General features: G+C 40.1%; 1 protein-coding gene across 1 annotated transcript in view; it reads left to right on the forward strand.

Annotated features, from left to right (window-relative positions):
• Nucleotides 1–15,678, forward strand: part of LOC308080378 (dipeptidyl peptidase 4-like) — a 43,319-nt gene that overhangs the window by 25,354 nt on the left and 2,287 nt on the right. Inside the window, exons 17-24 of the mRNA XM_080422204.1 lie at nt 3,101–3,262; nt 3,649–3,718; nt 9,100–9,294; nt 10,954–11,008; nt 12,237–12,336; nt 12,952–13,007; nt 14,020–14,092; nt 15,336–15,409. Coding sequence (XP_080278330.1) covers nt 3,101–3,262; nt 3,649–3,718; nt 9,100–9,294; nt 10,954–11,008; nt 12,237–12,336; nt 12,952–13,007; nt 14,020–14,092; nt 15,336–15,409 — 785 coding nt within the window. The remainder of the gene's footprint in view (nt 1–3,100; nt 3,263–3,648; nt 3,719–9,099; nt 9,295–10,953; nt 11,009–12,236; nt 12,337–12,951; nt 13,008–14,019; nt 14,093–15,335; nt 15,410–15,678) is intronic.

Below are 15,678 nucleotides of genomic sequence, written 5' to 3' on the forward strand. Positions count from 1 at the left end.
TGCTATCGTTAAATGAGTTTGGGTTTGTTTCCTGTGGGAAGCGAGCGCACAAATGTAAATCCCGCCCACTACATTTGATCGGGTAAAGCGCGGCCTGCTTCCTGATCTGAAGGCACGCCCACTTGTAGGCCAACGCTCACACGTTCTGAACGGGGCTCCCGACAGCTTCAGTAGCGCAGCTCTGAATCTGTTCTTGAGAGATTAAGCACCCCCAAATGAATATGTATTTGGCCGCGGATCCCCAACTGAACTCCACTAGTCTTAGTTCTACTGGATCTCTTCTCCACTAGTCTTAGTTCTACTGGATCTCTTCTCCACTAGTCTTAGTTCTATTAGATCTCTTCTCCACTAGTCTTAGTTCTATTGGATGTCTTCTCCACTAGTCTTAGTTCTATTAGATCTCTTCTCCACTAGTCTTAGTTCTACTGGATCTCTTCTCCACTAGTCTTAGTTCTACTGGATTTCTTCTCCACTAGTCTTAGTTCTATTAGATCTCTTCTCCACTAGTCTTAGTTCTACTGGATCTCTTCTCCACTAGTCTTAGTTCTACTGGATTTCTTCTCCACTAGTCTTAGTTCTACTGGATCTCTTCTCCACTAGTCTTAGTTCTTCTCCACTAGTCTTAGTTATACTGGATCTCTTTTCCACTAGTCTTAGTTATTCTCCACTAGTCTTAGTTCTACTGGATCTCTTCTCCACTAGTCTTAGTTCTTCTCCACTAGTCTTAGTTCTACTGGATCTCTTCTCCACTAGTCTTAGTTCTTTGGGTTTGATTGATTGATGTAGTTTATTTAGTAAGACATGAGAATAGTACATGACAGTACATAACAGTACATGGAAGTACAAATTCACAATACAAGGTCTACTAAACTGGAACTCTCATTAAGCACTAAGCTTGTTTAAGATGAGAACCCCATGCACACAGATCATGATGTCATATAAGAGGCAGACAGATATACACACTACTATACAGAATGTCATACAATCAGCTTTCAGGTTACTGGTATGAAGAGAGAAAAAAAAATATATATATATATATATACAAAAGAGGAAAATGAAGGAGGGGGGGGGGGGGGTAGGGGGGGGGATTTTGGGTTTGTTTCCTGTGGGAAGTAGGCCTGACCTCGACTAAGTCGACTAGTCGACTGGTTAGTCGCGGGGGGGTCCGAGTCGACTGCGTGTCTCTTAGTCGAATCTAGTCGAGAAAAAAAAAAAGAAAAAAAAGGGGGGGGGGGGGGTTATTTATTTTTTTAATGGCCAAAAATCTTTTAAATTGTTTTTTGGCCAAGTCTACACCTGCAACCATACGTAACTTCCACTTTATTCTTCTTATTCCTCGTCTTTGTATTGGTATTGTTTGTGTTGGAGCGCCTCAGTGCGGCTGCAGTTCATGTGCAACCTCTTCCAGAGAGAGATAGAGACACTAGAAACTCTGCTGGAGACACAAAACAAACTGTGTAGACTTGGCCCTTTGAAATAAAATGTATTTTGGCCCTAAAAATAAATAAATATATATATATATATATATATATTTATTTATTTTTATATATTTTTTTGTCGACTGCCAGTCGACTATTGGCAATTAGTCGCCAATTAGATTCGACTAAACAAATCCTTAGTCGGGGACAGGCCTAGTGGGAAGCGAGCGCACAAATGTGAATCCCGCCCACTACATTTGATCGGGTAAAGCGCGGCCTGCTTCCTGATCTGAAGGCACGCCCACTTGTAGGCCAACGCTCACACGTTCTGAACGGGGCTCCCGACAGCTTCAGTAGCGCAGCTCTGAATCTGTTCTTGAGAGATTAAGCACCCCCAAATGAATATGTATTTGGCCGCGGATCCCCAACTGAACTCCACTAGTCTTAGTTCTACTAGATCTCTTCTCCACTAGTCTTAGTTCTACTGGATCTCTTCTCCACTAGTCTTAGTTCTATTAGATCTCTTCTCCACTAGTCTTAGTTCTACTGGATCTCTTCTCCACTAGTCTTAGTTCTATTGGATGTCTTCTCCACTAGTCTTAGTTCTATTAGATCTCTTCTCCACTAGTCTTAGTTCTACTGGATCTCTTCTCCACTAGTCTCATTCTTCTCCACTAGTCTTAGTTCAACTGGATCTCTTCTCCACTAGTCTTAGTTATACTGGATCTCTTTTCCACTAGTCTTAGTTATTCTCCACTAGTCTTAGTTCTACTGGATCTCTTCTCCACTAGTCTTAGTTCTTCTCCACTAGTCTTAGTTGTACTGGATCTCTTCTCTAGTAATCTCTCAAGAACAGATTCTGCTCTGCGTTGGAATCTGTCGGGGAGGTTCGTCATAACGTGTACGCACTGCCTACAAGTGGGCGTGCCTTCAGATCAGGAAGCAGGCCGCGCTTTACCCAATCAAATGTAGTGGCCGGGATTCACGTGTCCGTCGATCCTTCCCCCCTCGAAACAAACCGAAACTAATTTAACAATAGCGTCCGCGGAGCAGACAAAACCACGGAAAGATATTCACATTTTAACTTACTCTTTCATCATAGAAACAAGTGGGCTTATAACCAAAACGATCCATGTTCTCTGGGAGAAGTGGTGTTAGTGTTCTGTGTAGAAATATTGTTAGTGGGAATGAAAACATAGTCGCACCACCGGAAGTGATGCGCTGAAGGCAGACCAAAACCCCGGTTTCCTTGCGCACGGGTGCTCCGTTTTCTTCCTCCCAGAGCCAACTGACATAGTAACAAACAGCAGAGGTCGCTGTTTTTCCTTTTCAGTTGGCTCTGGGTTCCCAGATTGCTTCTCTACTAGTCCTAGTTCTACTGGATCTCTTCTCCACTAGTCTTAGTTCTACTGGATCTCTTCTCCACTAGTCTTAGTTCTTCTGGATCTCTTCTCCGCTAGTCCCTCCCAAACATTTTAGTTTCGTTATTATTTGTTGACGAAATTGTCAACATTTTTCGTGATAGTTTTAGTCGATGAAATCAACACTGGTGTGTGTGTGTGTGTGTGTGTGTGTGTGTGTGTGTGTGTGTGTGTGTGTGTGTGTGTGTGTGTGTGTGTGATATTTAGTACTCTCTCTCTCTCTCTCTCCCTTCCTAAACATGTTATCTTTTACATTCCAAGGTCCTGCGATTCCTCGCTTCTATCTCCGAGACAACAGGGTAGGTACACCTGAAGATAGTCTCTGTCTGAAGCATCTGGAGGAAAACCTGGCCTTTGAAAAGCACATATCAGAGATCAACATGCCCACCATGCGGCGAGACACCATTCAGATTGGAGATTTAAGTAAGTGCAATGAACCGTCAAATTTGAAAAAAATCCTCAAAACATGATTTTCTTGTCTATATTTTTTCTATATTAACCAATTAAAGAAGATATTCAAATAGATGTGTTTATAATCAACTAAATCAATTAGTCTGATTAACCACTAAAAGCCTTATTTTATACTTTGTTGTACAAAATAGCCAATCGACAAGCTCAAGCTTGTGAGCTTATAGATCTGCAATCTTTACTATTTTCAAAACATTTTGAAAGAAAAAGAGTTACATTTCATTTTTCCCTCAATTTTGTTTTCAAGTATTGATTATTTGTATAATTAAATGAAATCAATTAGTTTGATTAACTCCTGTGCTCCTATCTGATATGGATTTCCATATTTTTCTCCCGTGCAGAGCTGTGGTACCAGATGACGTTGCCTCCTGGCTTTGATGAGTCTAAGAAGTATCCGCTGCTCATAGACGTGTAAGATCCTCATTGTCATGTAACCACACAATACTGATACAATAGTCACTACAACCAGTGGTGGAAAAAGTACTCTTACTCTTATTCTTACTTAAGTAAAAGTATCAATATTGTAATGTGGAAATTCAAAATCTACTTGAGTAAAAGTACAAAAGTATTGGTATCAAAATGTACTTAAAGTACCAAATGTAAAAAAGTAACTCATTATGAAGAATGTCCTGTTTCAAGTTTTCAAATGAACAAACTTTTGAAAATAGCAGATCTACAAGCTCACAATGCGTCGCATCACGACACATTGTGAGCTTGTAGATCGGCTATTTTCAAATGGCCTGTATAGGGTTGAAGTGGTTTTGTTTGTTACTCTACTCTAGTAAAGTAAAAGTACCTCACAAAAGTACATCACAATATCCATTGAAAAGCTTTCATTAGCTAAAACATTTGAATTATCAGAAATAAATGACTAAAATCACCGCCAGGTCAGGTAGGCGATTGTGGTCTCCCTATTTCTTCTCAGGCCTTTCACAGCTCACAATTTGAGGCATTTTGTTCCAGAAATTTGTTTTGCAAAAATCGACCTGCTGGCGGTGCTATAACAGGCCAATGTGAAAAGGATGGCATTTCTTCCCCGGCCTAGTGGGAATGTGCGTGCAACATTTAACGGAAATCGCACGCTGCATTGATGATTTGAGGCATTTGGCTCAAAATAGAAGCCAATGTTAGCCAATTAGGATGGAATATGAAATATATCGAACAGGTCCGTCTTGATCACATGACTATAGAGATACTGTGTACCGATTTGTGTGATCTTTGGACAGAATCTGTAGGAGTAATATCCAAAAATGTGTTTCACAAAAGTTGGCCTGGTGGTGCTATAAAAAGCGAATATGAAAAATGCAAGGCAGAGGTTTTTCCTTGGCCTCTAGGGAGGGTGCTTGCAAAGTTTCACACAGATCGGTGCAGTTATAGGTAAAAACGTGAATCGGCCTGTTAGCGCCACCATGAGGCTGAACGCACATTGCGTTCATGATTTGAGGCATTTTGCTCAAAACGGACCAATCCTGCAAACTTTGGAAGCCAATCTTAGCCAATCAGGATGAAATATGGAAAATCGGACAGATCTGTGTTGATCACATGACTATAGAGATACTGTGTACCGATTTGCGTGACTTTTGGACAAAATCTGTAGGAGTAATATATATTTATTTTTTTTGTGCAAAAATCGGCCAAATGGTGGCGCTATAACAGGCCGATCTGAAAAGTTGGGGTCAGAGGTTCTGCTCTGTCACCCAGGGAGTGTGTGTTTCACAGCGACCGGGCCAACAGTGCCGGAGATTAGCTGCTCGCAGACAGACAGACACACGGACACGCGGACAGATGGACAGGGTGCAAAACATAGTCACCTCCACAGTCCAGCTCCTAGGGGTCTAGTGCATTGCAAGGGTGATGGACACCCTCGTTGCTCGGCTTTGCACCAACAATAAGCCACTTTGACAAGATGTACAGTATACTGTAGTGTATATTATAGACATACATACAGTAGTGTGTAGTAATGTTTGTGTATGATATAGGACTTACAGACAGTTCTCTGTGTAATGAGACATTCATAACAGTAACTGCATTACAATTACTCCTGTTTAATTATTCACACAAAAGGTTTTATTATGTCTATTGATAAAGTACCGAATGCATGGCCGAGACTATGTTTTGCACCCTGTCCGTCCGTCCGTCTGTCTGCGAGCAGCTAATCTCCGGCATAATTGTTTGGGAGCACCACCTACCATCAGCTTCCAGTACTTACCTTGAAACAGAACCTTGTGACCCAGAACCTTGTGATTCAAAGGCGAACGCTTTACTGACTTAGCTACCCGGGCACACAATTGTACAGCTATACAGATAGATACATTGATAGATGGATATATGGATCATCACTCAGTGGCAGGACTCAAGCTGATAACTTAAGCTGCGAAACATGTGCATGTGTGTCTGTATGTTTGTGAACAAAGTGTCAGTCACATTGCAATAGATTTAATGCATGTAATCAGTAAACTCATTTATGTGGTTCAACTGAAGCAGCATGACTAAAATATTCCTAGTGCACAGACTGGAACTCATACAGGCTGCTGGAATGCAGAATTCATATTTTTGTTATTGAATGAATCTTAATAAGCATGGTCCTAATGCCAGCTCAGCATCACAAAGCTACATTATAATTCTCCCTCCTGTCAGAGGAGTCATTCATTCACACAGATAGTGTGTTTTTATCACACTATGCCCAAATATGGATTACTGATGTCATAGTACTTACACAATTCAGATCATAGATTTAGCTAAAATGGCCATTCAGGTTGAGTAATGTCATTAGCTATTCCATATAATGATGTCATCACGCAATGATATCACAACATCATTATTACATCAGATGTAATTGTCCTTTTAAATGTCGGTATTGCAGGGCAATTTGTTTCCAGCAACTTCTGGAAGCAAGTTTCCCTGCCTTCTAGAAACCTCTTCTGTAAATTAGTCGTGCTGATTCACAAAGTGGTGCTGGTGTGTGAAATGTTTCACTGGACGATATATCTGAAAGGAGGACATAAAAAATACTACCCAGCTGCTGTGGTAGTCGGACACAAGCTATACTCATTTGTAGGATACAGTTACAGTAACAAGAACAAGAACAAGAACAACAGTGATCAGATTGAAGTCCACATATTCAACACAGTGTCTCTACGCTGGAGGAAGTTGCCCCCATGGACAAATATAAGAGGAGAACCTCACCTTGAGGTTCCCTGTGTGCACTGGGGCCACACAGCTGTTCTGGTAGAAGATATTGTCTACATCTGGGGGGGACGTCCTTACGGTAACGTTCTTTATTCATTTGATGTTGACAACCACAGATGGTCCAAACCCAATATTGCCGGTACTGTTCCAAAGCCGAGGATCTACCACTCAGCCTGTGTCTTGAGGAAGGTCATGTATATCTATGGAGGATTCACCCAGACTGGACGCACTAATGACATCCACAAGTTGGACACCACCACAATGGTCTGGGCTTTAATTAACACCAGAGGAACTCCACCAGGTGTTTCATCAGGTCACTCTGCCACCATCATCGGGACAAAGATGTTTTTATTTGGGGGCTTTGGGGACCAGGGGGACTACTACAACAACATCACAGTGTTTGACACAGAGACCAACTGCTGGCTGATCACACCTTCTGTACAGCCTCTTCCAGAAGGACGCTGTTGTCATTCAGCCTTCGACTACAATGGAGAGCTGTACATATTTGGTACAAGTCAAACCAGGACTTCAATGATCTGTGGAACTTCAATCCACAGACCTGCTCATGGAAGAAGGTTGAGCCCAAAGGGAAAGCCCCGTGTGGGAGGTATTGGATGGGTTGTTGCATGGTGGGAGAAAGTATCATCATCTTTGGAGGATACAACACACCGGAACACCTGTATATCTTAGATTTAAGTCCTAATCTGAAGATGTTATGCAAGCTAGCAGTTATTCAGTACGGTGTGGAACAGTCTGAACTCACACATGACATCAGGTGGGAACTGGCTGTCATGACTGCCAACATTAACTGAAAACAACATAGCCCTATAGAAAGAGATGTCCGCCAGGTATCCGCCAGGTCAGGTAGGTTATTGTGGGCCAGCAATGTTCGGAATTCGTCAGTCAGGATGGAATATGAAAAATCGTACGGATCCGTCTTGATTACGTGACCATTGAGATAATGTGTACCGATTTGCGTGATGTTTGGACACAATTTGTATATGAGTAATATGAAGAAAAAAAATGTGCAAAAATCGGCCTCCTGGTGGCACTATAAAAAGCAGATGTGAAAAATGCTGGGCAAACATTTTCCTTTGGCCTCTATAGGGAGTGTCCGTACAAAGTTTTACACACATCGGTGCAGTTATAGGTAAAATCGCAAATCGGCCTGTTATAGCGCCACCATGAGGCCGATGTGAAAATGTTCAAGTGGCATTTCTTCCTTGGCCCAGTGGTAATGTGCGTGCAAAATGTCACGGAAATGTTACGCTGTGTTCATGATTTGAGGCATTTTGTTCAAAACGGAGCACTCCTGCAAACTTTGGAAGTCAAAGTCAACTTTGGAAGTCAAGCCAATCAGGATGGAATATGAAAAATCTGGATGAACTGTTTCATTTAATGACTATAGAGATACTCTGTACCGATTTGCGTGATGTTTGGACAAAATCTGTAGGAGTACTGTCAATTTTTTTTTTGTTGCAAAAAACGGCCTCCTGGTGGCGCTATGACAGGCCCATGTGAGAAATTTGGCCAAAGGTGCCGGAGATTAGCTGTTCACAGACGGACACACACACGGACACACACACGGACGGACGGACAGACAGGGTGCAAAACATAGTCCCCGTGCAAAACATAGTCCCCGTGGAAAACATAGTCTCTGCCAAGCCGTAATAATTGTAACCATTATGTATTATTATGCCCTAATATAAGACACAAGAGGTTGCATCTTAACCCATTAAGACCTGAGGCCGATTCCACAAATGCCTTCTAAATCGGTAGTTCTCAAACTTTTTCGTGCCAAAGACCCCCAAATGGATTTATGGCCACGGACCCCCACATCTGAAAATGTTTTGTGCCAGGGACCCCCAGAAGAAAACTTTGTGTTTTTTCAAACACTCGTTCAAAAATGTTCAAATGTTCAAAACTAACAGATGTACAAGCTCGCAGCACGGCTCGAAGTGATGCGCTGTGAGCTTGTATATCTGCTATTTTGGAATAGCCAATGCTAAAATGTAGGTTGTGATGAGCTCAACCATGCACCAGTGGTGTAAAGTAACTAAGTACATGTGCTGTACTTAAGTACAATTTTGTGGTACCCCCGGGTGTCCTTGGGGTTAGGGGTTCCAGGGGGTCCCCAGCCAAATGTGTTAATATAGCATCACAATCATTTTAACCATTTTTTACTTTGGCTATTAAAAAATAGCAGATCTACAAGCTCAGAGCCCGGCACCGAGTGCCGCACTATGAACTTGTAGATCTGCTATTTTTTTTAAATCATGAAAATCTGTGCAAAATCTGTGCAAACCTTTGAATAAAGGTAGCTCAAATCTTTGCTTCATGGGGGTCCCTGGAACTAAATATTTTGAGATGAGGGTCCCTGGTCAAATACATATAATTTTGGGGGTCCTTCACATGAAAAAGTTTGAGAACCGCTGGTTTAATGTAAGCTATTTAATGACCTCTTCCATTAAGGAAAGGATTCCAAACAAGCCTATTGGCTTCTTAATTTTCTTGCACAATAACGTGATATATGTATTGTTTCTATTTTATCTTACAATGTGCTAATAAACTAAACTATAAATTAAATGCTTGTGGTTTTCCAGATATGCAGGTCCTTGCAGCCAGAAAGCAGACTACCGCTACAGGACGGGCTGGTCGGCGTACCTGGCCAGCACGGAGAAGGTCATCGTGGCCAGCTTCGACGGACGGGGGAGCGGTTACCAGGGCGACAAGATAATGCACGCGCTCTATAACAAGCTGGGTACCGTCGAAGTGGAGGATCAGATAACGGCAGTCCGGTGAGGAATCATGGGAGAAACCGTTTTAGACGAGCCAACACTTTTGCCTAATTCATACTTAGTGTGAGGATTGGGAACAGTGTTGATTTTGACAGAAAATTTTGATTTAGTTTTAGTCATAGTCTTTTGAATACAATTCCGTTTGGTTTTAGTCATATTTTAGTCATCTGAAATGTTTTAGTTTCAGTCTAGTTTTAGTCGACTAAATATCATAAGATTATAGTCAACTAAATCTACAGTGGATTTAGTCGAATAAAATGTATTGTGGCGGTGCCTTCATGGCGTCGTAATGGCAGATTTTACACTGGTTGCATGCTGAAAATAGCCGATCTACGCGTTGTGAGCTTGTAGATCTGCTATTTTCAGAGCGCAACCATACATAAAATGACTTGTCTTTTAGTTCTACTGGATCTCTTCTCCATTAGTCCCTCACTAACATTTTAGTCTAGTTTTAATTTGTTGATGAAATTGTAAATATATTTGTGAGCTTGTGAGCGTGTAGGTCTGCTATTCTCCTCCGTTCTCTGCGTAAATTAAGCTTTAACCCATTAAGGCCTGAGGATGATACTACAAATGTCTTCTAAATCCTAATAGTTTTCTGAAAAACCTATGTTTCTATGTCAGTGGTTCTCAAACCTTTTCATGTCAAGGACCCCGAAAATTATATGTATTCGGCCTTAAGTGGTTGCATGGTGAATCTTTGGTCTGGACTGGGGTTAAAGGGGAATACCACTCATTTTCAACATTGAACTATGTCTTTAATACACCTTAGAGCTGTTGTGTGGAAATGAGAAAAGAGTCCCCCCCCCTCTATGTTGCCTAGAACTGGATAATTGATTGAGGTCATGTGATCAGTGACATACTCAAGGTGTACTTTTGGCTGAGGGGGCGGAGCCAAAAGTACACCTTGTAGTACATCTTGCAGTACACCTACTCCCCTTTAAAGCTGACGCTAACTGAAACAAACGGCATTGACCTGAAGTGTTTCCATGACCCTCACATGGCTGGAATGGCCTGACTTTGACATGTTACTGTAAGACAGAACTATGTTCATATACTAGCTGTTGTTCATGCAGTCATTAAAGGTGATAAAATGGTGGAATGTTAAAGGACGACTTCACCGATTTTCAACCTATCTTCATATAATTGGTCCTCACTAATACTCATGATAATATGGTACTATTTTTTTCTACTCGGTCTGTGTCTCAGAGGAGGGCTATGGACAGTTCAGAGTCCTGTCTACCAGTGACATCATCAATGGGGAATCCAAGCTAATAGAAACTGCAGGCTTTCTATTCCTGGAAAGTTGCAATGCAATAAAAGAAGCCATTGTTCTCGGGTTAATAAAACTCTAAATACAAAATGTGAAATCTTGTTGGAAAAAAAAATCATGCCTAACGATGATGTCACTGACAGGTTTCTGGACTGTCCACAGCCCTCCTATGAGACACAGACCAAGTAGAAAAAAATGGTACCATTTTATCATGAGTATTAGTGAGGACCAATTATATGAAGATAGGTTGAAAATCGGTGAAGTCGTCCTTTAAGAGCTTTGAAATGTGATGAAGAGAGATGCCGAGTCACAGTGGAACACTGAAGGTCGCTGATCATCTTGAATGCTGCCCAGGTATAACAACAAATTCTTTCTTTCTATTTCAGTGAATTCATCAAAAAGGGCTTCATTGACGAGAAGAGAGTTGCGATCTGGGGTTGGGTAAGTTTCTGAAAAAGTAAACCAGTTGCACTGTTGGAAATCATGTTGTAATTGCACTGTTATCCACGTTAATCCTAGCGTCCATAAGGCATGTCATTATAAGCAAAAAATGCATACATTTCCAAGAAATACAAATGGCCGATTGTGGTGCGAAATAGTGAAAATAGTGAAAATAGCCAATCTACAAGCTCATAACGCATTGGGATATGATGCAGTGTGACGTGGCACGTATTGTGAGCTTGTAGATCGGCTATAGGCTTATGTGGTTAAAGGGGCACTTATCTTCATATTATTGTTCCTATAATGCTCATTATGAAATGGCACTATTTTTGTTTCGGTCTGTGTCTCAGAGGAGGGCTGTGGACAGTTCAGAAACCCTCCTACCAGTGACATCATCAGTGGGCAGGTTTGCCAAACAAGATATCAACCTTTTTTTTTTTTCAGTGGTGTAAAGTAACTAAGTACATGTACTCAAGTACTGTACTTAAGTACAATTTTGAGGTATTTTTACTTTACTGGAGTGTTTCCAATTTTCAGTACTTTTACTTCTACTCCACTACATCTCAGAGGCAAATATTGTACTTTTACTCCACTACAATTATTTGAAAACTTTAGTGACTAGTTACTTTGCAGATATAAATTATTACATTATAAAACATACATTAACCACTTTAGCCCTATTTTATACCTAGGCTATTTGAAAATAGCCGATCTACAAGCTCACAACGCGCCGCGAGCTTGTAGATCTGCTATTTTCAAACATTTTAGTACTTCTACTTTTGGTACTTTAAGTACATTTTGCTACCAATACTTTTGCACTTTTACTCAAGTAAATTTTTTATTCCATACTTTCACTTGTAACAGAGTACTTCTACATTGCAGTATTGCTACTTTTACTTAAGTAAAACATTTGAGTACTTTTTCCACCACTGATTTTATTTTATTTTATTATTAATGCAAGAGCATGATGCTCTTAATATATAAAAAAGAGGAGAAAAAGAGGCAGCTTTCTGAACTGTCCACAGGCCTCTGAGACAAAAAAAGTGAGTAGACAGAAATCGCTGGCCTTGCGGTCCGGGGCACCGTGTCGCGGGTTCGAATCCCGATCCTTTCCTGGAAGTGGTCCTTTCTATCAAATATATATATATTTATATAAATAGCAGCATATGTACACCATATCAAACGGTAGTATTTACAGTAGGTCTGTATGTGGTCTTCATGTTCACAGTCCTATGGAGGTTATGTCACATCAATGGTGCTGGGATCTGGAAGCAAACTGTTCAAATGTGGCATGGCCGTGGCTCCCTGCTCCAAGTGGGAATATTATGGTATGCTTCATCGTTTTAGGTTGTTTGTTGGTTTCGTTTTTACCATTAACCTAAAATACTGCAATTATTGCAGTGATGTATGCCATATCCAGTGGTGTAACTAAGTACATTTACTCAAGTACTGTACTTAAGTAAAATGTTGAGGTATGTTTTTTACTTTACTGGAGTAGTTCCAATGTTCTGTTCTTTTACTTCTACTCGACTACATCTCAGAGGCAAATATTGTACTTTTACTGTTTACTCCACTACAATTATTTGAAAACTTTAGTTACTAGTTACTTTGGATATATAAATTATTATATTATAAAACATAAATTAACCACTTTAGCCCTATGTTATACATAGGCTATTTGAAAATAGCCGATCTACAAGCTCACAATGCGTTGCGTCGCGACGCGTTGTGAGCTTGTAGATCTACTATTTTCAAACATTTTAGTACTTTTGGTACTTTAAGTACATTGATGCCAATACTCTTGTACTTTTACTCAGGTACATTTTGAATTCCGGACTTTTACTTGTAAAAGAGTACTTCTACATTGCAGTATTGATACTTTTACTTAAGTAAACATTTGAGTACTTTTCCCACCACTGATGGCTTATCAACTTACATTCCAGATTCCATCTACACAGAGCGCTACATGAACCAACCCTTTGAAAACCCATACTATCTAGTAAGTAATATAAAACGGAAGCAGAAAATGCATTTCCAGTGTGGGATTTTATTCAATCAGGAAAGAGAACTCACACAGGATACAGGACAAACAAGTTAGATTGGAAGAAATGTCACAAAACTGGAATGCTATAAAATGTAATCTGATAAATGTTTACTCTCTCCCGATTGGCTGAAATTGGAAACCCACCAGCAAATGTATTATGTTTATTAAAGAGATGAAGACAAAGGGAGACACCTGTTACTGAATAAACATTCTACAGCAATGATTGCTATCAAAATATAGAGCTTTCACTTTTTAACAAAGAAATAAACTTTTTTATTTTAACCGATTAGTATAACTTACCCTACCTTTGACTTAGCTCTGGTCCATAGCCTAGAAGGAGTTCTCCTTAAGGCTATGGGACTTTCGAACCTTTGCGCTCACACCACAAGCTGCATAGCCTCTTGTCTGCAGTAAAAATAAAAAATACACTTTCGCTACTCACCAAAACAAAGACGGTTTTATGGAGTTGAAAGCCAACTCTACTACAGTCTGAGCCCCCCACATCAAGTCTAAAATACAGTTTTTGGCCAAAATGTTAAATATTTCACTGGAAAGAAAACATTATTTAGTTACTCCGCTGCGCCCTCTACAGATCCGGTCAATGGATTTTTTCAATTGACAAGAACTGTGAGAGGGTGCAGCAGAGTAACTACAAATGTTTTCCTTCCGCTGAAATATTTAACGTTTTGGCCAAAAAGTGTATTTTAGACGTGATGTGGGGGGCTCAGAGTGTTCCCACTTAGTAGAGTTGGCTTTCAACTCCATAAAACCGTCTTTGTTTTGGTGAGTAGCGAAAGTGTTCGTGGCCTAATACATGTATATCAAGGGGGTCCTTGATATTTAAAAGGCTGAGAATCACGGTGATGAATCACATATTATTTCAAATGAAATGGAGACAAAACTGACACAATGTGATCTCTCTGCCACTGGTTCTGAACAAAAAAGACATGTTGTTTCATGTTTCCAGAACACCACAGTTACCGGCTTGGCCAAGAATTTCCATGATGTGGAATATCTTTTGATTCATGGCACGGCAGATGGTAAGATAACCACACTGTCTAAAATTATATTTGCACACACACACACACACACACACACACACACACACACACACACACACATACACACACACACACACACACACACACACAGACACACACACACACACACACAGGTATATTTGCCATTGTGCAAATGTGTTATAAAATATGACGCTATTAATAACTTGAGTCACTTTATTTGTGTATCAGTAACCAAACAACCACAATAAACGTACAATAAATCATACCCTATTTCTAATGGAGCATTGTGCAGATCATAACACGTTGCTATCGTTTCTGTGTGATTTAAAGGCCTGAAACTGGCTTGCTGATGGTTTTACAGTATGCCATGCAATTTATGGCCCAACAGAATAGTGTCTGTTAATAGTTTTACAAGTTGCGTGCAGTTGGCAACCTTGGGAAACTTGGCAAGATTGTCAAAATCCACAAACGATCAGTGGTGGAAAGTAACTAAGTACATTTACTTAAGTACCATACTTACAGTAAGTAAAATGTTGAGGTATTTGTACTTTACTTGAGTATTTCCAATACTTTTACTTCTACTCCACTACATCACAGAGGCAAATATTATACTTTTACTCCACTATAATTACTTGAAAAGTTTAGTTACTAATTACTTTGTAGATTTTGATTATTATTACAAAACACATATTAACCACTTCAGCCCTACATGCATTTCGGCCATTTGAATATAGCCGATCTACAAGCTACAAGCTTGTAGATCTGCTATTTTCAAAATATTTTTAACACATTTGAAAACTTGTACAAGTACATTTTGATGCCAATACTTTTATACTTTTACTCAAGTACATTTTGAATTCCGGACTTTTACTTGTAACATAGTATTTCTATAGTGCAGCATTGATACTTTTACTTAAGTAAAAAAAAAAAATATTTTTCCACCACTGCAAACGATACATAACAACTATGTGTTGTTTTGAATGAAGTCGAGCGGAACAGGGTGATCAGCCCAGGACACTGCAATTATTAGAGCAGGTGCTCAAAGTTCAAAATGGGAACATGGTTGGAGAAAAAGAATGGAAACACCGTACAACAAACATTATTTACACAATAACGTGTTTGAGCTCACTGTGAGCTTGTAGATTGGCTATTTTCCGTGAAGAGATTTGGTGTGGGGGGGGGGGGGGAGAGCAGACAAAGTACACCGCAGACGACTCTGGTACACACTCTGTGTTGATGCGCTTGTTGTGTGTGTTTGCAGACAATGTTCACTTTCAGCAGGCAGCTCAGATCTCCAAAGCCCTCGTTGAGGAACAAGTGGATTTTGAAGCCATGGTGAGTGTTCTGAACCACCTCTGTGTTTATTTATTTTACCAAATGAAATGCATTTAACACATATCCAGAATGTGTCCCCTGTACTCAGTGGTATAAAGTAACTAAGTACATTTACTTAAGTACTGTACTTAAGTACACTTTTGAGGATTTTTTTGTTTGCTGGAGTATTTCTCATTGTCAGTACTTTTACTTCTACTCCACTACAATTATTTGAAAACTTTAGTTACTAGTTACTTTGCAGATATAAATGATTGCATTATAAAACATAC

This window comes from Gymnoscopelus braueri (genome assembly GCF_963280865.1).
Source record: "Gymnoscopelus braueri genome assembly, chromosome: 24".
NCBI lineage: Eukaryota > Metazoa > Chordata > Actinopteri > Myctophiformes > Myctophidae > Gymnoscopelus > Gymnoscopelus braueri.